Source organism: Octodon degus, unplaced genomic scaffold (assembly GCF_000260255.1).
Source record: "Octodon degus isolate 3935 unplaced genomic scaffold, OctDeg1.0 scaffold00059, whole genome shotgun sequence".
NCBI classification, from domain to species: Eukaryota; Metazoa; Chordata; class Mammalia; order Rodentia; family Octodontidae; genus Octodon; species Octodon degus.
The window spans coordinates 13,557,926-13,565,116 of record NW_004524635.1 but is presented as its reverse complement, the minus strand read 5'-3'; the positions used below and the strand labels follow the sequence as shown (position 1 = coordinate 13,565,116).

Here is a 7,191-nt window from a genome sequence, read left to right as displayed (position 1 = left end):
ATATATATATAAACTTTTGAGGCTTAAATCATTCTTTTTTGGGATACAATTGTTTTTATTCCTGTATTTTAGGGAAGGATCTACAGGGTGTTTAGAGTCTCACTAGATCAGACTTGTAGTGATTTTCCTGTGTATAGCCTCCCAAGTGCTGGCATGCGCCACCACGCCCAGTCTCAGTTGCCATCTCAGCACACCCCAGAGGCGGGGCAGGCACAGCAGGCCCCTGTATTGAACCCTAACATTGATTTTATGCATAAGAAAAGAATAGGGTGGTAGTATTAAAGTCTACTATGTCCTTTTGAAATGGTGTTTATGAAGTAATTCATTGTTAACATTTGTATAAAACAGTATTTTGGGTGTTTGGGTTTTGTTTTGTTTTGTGGTGCTGGAGATCAAACCCAGGGTCTTGTGCATGCAAGGCAAGAGCACTACCACTGAGCCACATCTGCAGCCCTAAAACAGTGTTTTAAAGGTCACACTGGATTTCTTTGTGCAAAGGCTATTTATTGGCAGATAGTTCTGTTTTTATACCGCGAGTAGTCTCAGAAAAAGCTTTGTCTTCTGCTCCACAAGAAAAATGTTATGTTGAAAGGGTTATGAATTAGTATTAGAGTTAGATTCATAATTTTTTTCAAGCCAGGTGTGTGTGCTGTATTCATAAAATCTAAATACATAATCAGATGTTCTTCAGTTTATGAACTTTTTTTTTTTTTCCACTGTCTTGGCAATGGTTATTTTTAAAACTTTATTCAGTATTGTCTTGACCATGATTAAAAGATGACATCGTCTTGTGACCTTCCAGAGGGTAAATGTGTCACAGCTCATGTGCAACTCCTCACAGTCCTAGCTTGGTCCTCCTCCAGTGTCTCCTCTTGGAGTTGTACCTGATTTTATTACCTGTCTTCATACAAATCCACTGAGGAATGGGGCGATTCTACTTTTGCTTCTTGGCCAGGAATCGTTTGATTCTGAAAGTCTTGTGAGAAGACATGGTGCGGGTAGGGGGCAAGAGCAGTTTATGAACTTTTAAAATGTGTAAAAGGGCAAGAAAATGTATGTCTCCCAAGAGAAGCATGGGAGATCAACTAGTTAGTTTAAATTGGGAGTAGAGTTTCACAAAAGCTACGTTTTTGCCTTGCATCCAGGTCCAGACCCTCTGATTTCAGTTTTCTTTTTTCTTCTTTTTTTTTTTTTTTTTTTTTTTTTTTTTTGGTGCTAGTAGGGTTTGAACTTAGGGCCTCCTACATCCTGAGCAGGTATTCTGCTATTGAATTAAATTCCTAGACCTTGATTTCAGTTAAAATCTCTTTAGTAAACTGTTATACTTTTAGCAACAGTGTCATTAGGACAGCTGTATAATAATATGATAATTACGTCTTAGTCATATAAAATATCAGAGCTGGGTATGATAGTGCACACCTGTATGTATCCTATAGAATCCCAGCCCTTGGGAGACTGAGGCAGGAGGTTCACTGTGAGTTCGAGACTGGACTGGGCTACGTAGTGAACTCAAGGCTAGCCTGATTTACACAGCGAGACCCTGTCTCAAAATAATAAAACCATGATTGTATAAAATGGGCAGACAGATACTCATCATAGCTATATAAGGAGACTATTCTGTAATGTGCATGTGACTAATAAAAAGGTAAGATGTGAAATTGAACCCAAGTTAATATTAAGTATAATGACAATATTAAATGCTTTTTTTTTTTCTATTTCATACCTTCAACTCAGAAAGGTTTGCTGAAATTTTTTGGATTCCCTTAATTTTGAACATTATCTTTTTTGTATCTTCCTTGTCATTTTTTCTTTCTTTCTTTTTTTTTTTTTTTTGCAGAACAAAGGATTGAACTCAGGTCCTTGTGCTTGCCAGGCAAGTGCTTATTCTACTGAGCTATCTCCCTGACCCTCTTTGTCATTTTTCTGTAGTAAACAGAATTCAAAATTGTTTCACTATTTATATAGAAGGTGTTTTTTTTTTATTGGTACAGTTGTAGTAAGAATGAATAAAAGTACCATAAAAGGTGCAGATAAATGGAGAATTATCAGAGAAGCAATGAAGAAATGAGAGGTAAAGACTCTTTAAATACAGTAATATACTTTAAAGAACTTGAATAGTTTTGTTTTGTTTGTTTTTTGGTGGAACTGGGGATTGAACTTCGGTCCTTGTGCTTGCCAGGGAAGCACTTATTCCACTGAACCATCTCCCCGGCCCCTTGAATAGATTTTTAAAACTTTATTCTAGGACATAAGTTGGTGATTTAAATAAATGTGCCAATTAATATAAACTTGGACTTGGAATACTTTCATGAACTCAAACTTTCTCATTGGTTTTCTGGACTAGATTCAATATAATAGAAGAAAAAGTTATTTGTGAAAACTTTAGTCTTAAAGACTACAGCTGAAAACAAAAACAAAATTCCTATGGCTATTCTGCATTCAGTCAGTAACTTTGAAAAAAGCAAATAAGTAAAAATTAAAAAGACTAGCTGAAAACTCAGTTGATATCATAGGTCCTACCATCAGTTATCATAGAAAAGTAATAGCTTTGTGATGTTCTTCAATCCAAACTTATTTAATTTTGATTATTAATGTCATTTTTAAATTATTTTAACAGTGTGATGCCATCAGTGTATTGGAGAAAGAACATGACTACAGAGATGAACATTTTGATTTCATCCAGTCATATATTCGGAAGTTTTGTTTACAGTGTATCCTTTCAATACATTTACTGATGTGGTGTGCCCTGCCTGCTTTGTTTTCTAAGTAATTAAATTAATGTTTTTTAGAAGTTTTGTGAATGTTATTCCTCCTGTCTGAATGAAAATTTCATTTTTATTCTAAAGTTATTTATATCGGGATATTTGGAGATAGAAAAAAGAACTGAAATATATAACTTTGATTTGCTGTGTTTAAAACTGTATTAAGAAGAATAGTGATCTGTTCTATGTGGAAAAGTCTAATGCTAGTGCACAGGCATTGCAGATATACCTGATTATTCATTTACTAGGTATGAGTGGTAGGCAAGGTGAATTGTCTGGTTTATATATTGTCATTCATAGTTTCTTTAGTATGTTATCATCTCCATATATAGCCTAACTTAGTGGTTTCAAAATTGATGTGTTTTTCTAAGCCATATTGATTGGCCTACTCCAAGGTAAGACTGAAATAGTCTACTTTTTAAAACTTCATGGATTCTTTTTATGATCATAAGATAGGAAAACCTGTCAAAGGGAGTCTTTCTAATACAGGTTATAAGGATTCAGTAAGCCAGTAAATAACACAACTAAAAGAGAGGTAACAGAGATGATTAGTAATACACATGTTCCTAGTGTCCACAGTCTAAAGAGAGCTGGGTGTGGTGGTACATGCCTGTAATCCCAGCTTTCAAGAGGGTGAGGCAGGAAGATTGCCATAAATTCAAGGCTAGCCTGAGCTACACAGCAAGAGCCTGCCTCAACAACAACAAAACAGGAATAATTGAAGCAATGTCGAAAGCCTATTTTGTTATCTTTGCAAAATAGAAAATTTGAGAACAGCGTCTTTAAACATTTAATACTAATCTTAAGGATGTAAATTTAGAAATACAATGAAGGAAGTTGTCCACTAAAAAATTGACACTTATAGCTAGTTAACTTTTGAAAGAATGTAGAATGTGAAAAGTCACATCAAGATAGTGAGTGAGCTATGTGTTTTATCAGTCAGTGAAGGTGACAATCTAGAATCTTTATTTAAAAGTAAAAATTTTTAATTGTTGTATAACATATTCAGTTATAAAAATCTTCCAAATTATAAATTGGTTCTTACTGTAAGAAAGATGATTAACACGGTGTTAATATAATTAAGTTTTTGCTTAAGATTATGTTTGTTTCTAGCAAGCTACGTTGTATTTAGCAGTACTACTTTTAGGCTGATAAGCAGGCTAATGTCCTAGAAGACAGTGATATGCCAGTTGAGAAGTTAGATCCTCCCAGCATTTCACATTGGTTGAAGTCACTATTTCTTTCCTTCTTAAGAATATGATGGGGATGGGGTAATAACTTGGCAGTCTACATGCCAGCCTGGCAAATACAAGGACACAGGTTCAATACTCAGCCCTGCATGCCATGCCACCCACTGAAACAAGATGTAGTAGCGCACACCTGTAATACCAGTGCTGGGGAGGCTGAGACAGGAGGATCACTACAAGTCAGAGCTGTATAGTGAGACCCTGAACCAAATAAATAAGTAAATGTTAAAAATTGTTTAAAAAGATGGCCAGTGCGAGGTGGTGGTCCTTAGGGGTTAGTTACAGAATTTCCCTTAAATGCTCCAAATACATCATCCATCTGCCCTTTTCCACAGGTGTTCTGGTCTTTTAATCCACTGGTTTTTTTACATAAAAGGCCAAAAGTAATATCTGCCTTAAATAGTACATTTTCATGTGAGGTGGTAGTGCTTCATGTTTTGGTCCTAAAAGCTACTCTTCCCACCTCCTCCCCCACCCCATACAGAGTCTCAGACTCAGGACCTCATGCCTGTCAGGCAGGTACCATGCTGCTGAGCTACATCCTTGGCCCAAAAATCTACTTTAGCCCTTGATCATTCTAAAATCTCCTGGTGGTAAATTGCACTCACCTTTTCTTCATATTGGGTCTTTTCAACCCTCTTCTGTGAGTCTTGTAAGCCTTACGCTTGAAGTCTTATTTCCTGAAATTAGTAAAAAGCTATGAGATACTAGTGCAAACCATTTTTGTTGAAAAATCAAAAGGGTTCTTGATAAATAATGTCCTGGGGTCAGAGATGGATCTCAGCAGCACAGCACTTGTCTGGCAAGCATAGCAAGCATGCAAGCATAGCAAGCATAGGCTCTTTTTTTTTGTTTTGTTTTGTTTTTTTTGTTTTGTCCTTTTTGAAACAGGGTCTTGCTCTATGGTTCCAGCTGGCCTTGACCTCACTTTGTAGCCCGGGCTAGTCTCAAACTCTCAATGATCCTCTTGCCTCAGCCTCCTGAGTGCTGGGATTACAGGTGTGCACTACCACACCTGGCAAGTGTAAGGTTCTGAGTTTGATTTCTAATACCACAAAAGAAAAAGAGGGCCGGGGAGATGGCTCAGTGGAATAGGCGCTTCCCTGGCAAGCGCAAGAGCCTGAGTTCAATCCCCAGTTCCTGAGGAAAAAAAAAAGAAAAAGAAAAAAAAAAATCCTCAGTGAAATTTAAGGTAAAAGAACAAAAGTAAATTGTGTGCTTTAAATACAGTATGTTGTCAGTGTTACTAAATTTTCCTTTATTTCTTGGTTTAATGAACTTCTACCCACTTAAATTGATTATGTAAATATTTTATTTTTTTAATCTGTATGTATTTTATACTTTTGAAAGTTCTTTTTTTTTTTTTTTTGAAAGTTCTTGATACACCTTTGTAAGTTATTTTTTAAAACCAATGAGCGGTGCTTCCTGTTTCCTCTTTCCTTGGGACCCGCCAACATGGGCCGCGTTCGTACCAAGACAGTGAAGAAGGCAGCCCGCGTGATCATTGAGAAGTACTATACGTGCCTGGGAAACGATTTCCATACCAACAAGCACGTGTGCAAGGAAATCGCCATCATCCCCAGCAAGAAGCTCCGCAACAAGATAGCAGGCTATGTCACACATCTGATGAAGCGGATACAGAGGGGCCCTGTGTGGGGTATTTCCATCAAGTTGCAGGAGGAGGAGAGAGAAAGGAGAGATAATTACATCCCTGAGGTCTCAGCCTTGGATCAGGAAATCATTGAAGTAGATCCTGACACTAAAGAAATGCTGAAGCTTTTGGACTTCGGCAGCCTCTCCAACCTGCAGGTCACACAGCCTACCATCGGGATGAATTTCAAAACACCACGTGGAGCTGTTTGAATCTTTTTGCTGTGCTGTAATGTCAATAAATTTGGGACAATGAAAAAAAAACAAAACAATGAGCATATAAATGCAAAGGTTAGAGGGCCAGGGACACAGCTCCATGGCACAAGTGCCTGCCTAGCAAGCACAAGGTCTTGTGTTCAATTCCTGGTTAAAAAAAAAAAAAAAAAATAGATGTAAAGGTTAGGCCGAGAACAGAATTTTATGGTACTAATTCATAAGATTTATTCAGAATTTCCCTTTAACTTATTATTCAGATGGTGCAGCACTTATTTACACTTCAGTAAAAGAAAATAAAAATATAGACTTAGTATATAAATACATCGTTCAGAAACTATATGGATTTCCCTATAAGATTCCTGCTGTTGTTGTGGAAAAGGATGCAGTATTTATGTAAGTATAAAAACCTTTCACATGTTAGGGAAGTGTTATACCCCTGAGCTACATCTTGGAAGTACCCTTTTAAATATATTTTATCATGTGTTATTGGTAGTGCTTCCTGAGTCACCAGTTTCAGTTCTGAGCTGGGATCAGTAGATCATGAGTAGTGAGACTGTTTCTTACGGGTTTATCACTTTCCTTGATAATCTAAATCAACTATGTATTATTGCCTTTTAGTTTTACTACCTTTTTGAAACGCCTTCGCTACTTCAACTAAACTGCCCATTGGATGCCCATGTTATTATACTATATGATTAGAATATATAGTGACCAAGTACATAATCTAGACATGCTTTTATAGAACTATATCAGTAAAATTGGGAGGTAATAATTACTGTCCTCCCCTTAGAAAAAAACTTTAATAACATTTCAAAATTAGGAATATTGGTAATCATGTGAAGTAGAAATTAGTAAAATAAAAATTGGATATTATAGTTAAAACTAATTATTGGTCAGATTGACTTCATAAAATGTTACCTTTACATGATCATGGATTGAATCAAAAAAATCATTATATAAATGCTTGAGAATTTATTTTCATTTTTTTCCAGTCCAGCAGGGTGGGATAACGATAAGAAAATAGGAATATTACATGAAAATTTTCAGACATTGAAATCAGAAGATAATTTTGAAGACATCATAACTAAACCACCTGTCCGAAAGGTAACAATTTTTATAAATAATTTAAATATTTAGGCTTTAAACTGAGGAACTAATCCTTAATTTTAAGGCTGAAAGTTAAAAGACAAAGATGTCTTTTCTTTTTTTTTTTTTTTTACTTATTTATTTATTTTTATTTATTACATTTATTTATTGTGTGTGTGTGTGGCCAGCTCAGCCCACCAGGGGGCGGGGCTGGCTGGCATGTGGTGCTG

General features: G+C 36.1%; 1 protein-coding gene and 1 pseudogene across 1 annotated transcript in view; both read left to right on the top strand.

The window, feature by feature from the left end:
- The window catches only part of Dync1li1 (dynein cytoplasmic 1 light intermediate chain 1), a 60,758-nt gene that overhangs the window by 33,055 nt on the left and 20,512 nt on the right, over positions 1-7,191 (top strand). Inside the window, exons 6-8 of the mRNA XM_004634230.2 lie at positions 2,618-2,711; positions 6,133-6,268; positions 6,868-6,979. Coding sequence (XP_004634287.1) covers positions 2,618-2,711; positions 6,133-6,268; positions 6,868-6,979 — 342 coding nt within the window. The remainder of the gene's footprint in view (positions 1-2,617; positions 2,712-6,132; positions 6,269-6,867; positions 6,980-7,191) is intronic.
- On the top strand, positions 5,444-5,902 carry LOC101573213 (annotated as a pseudogene).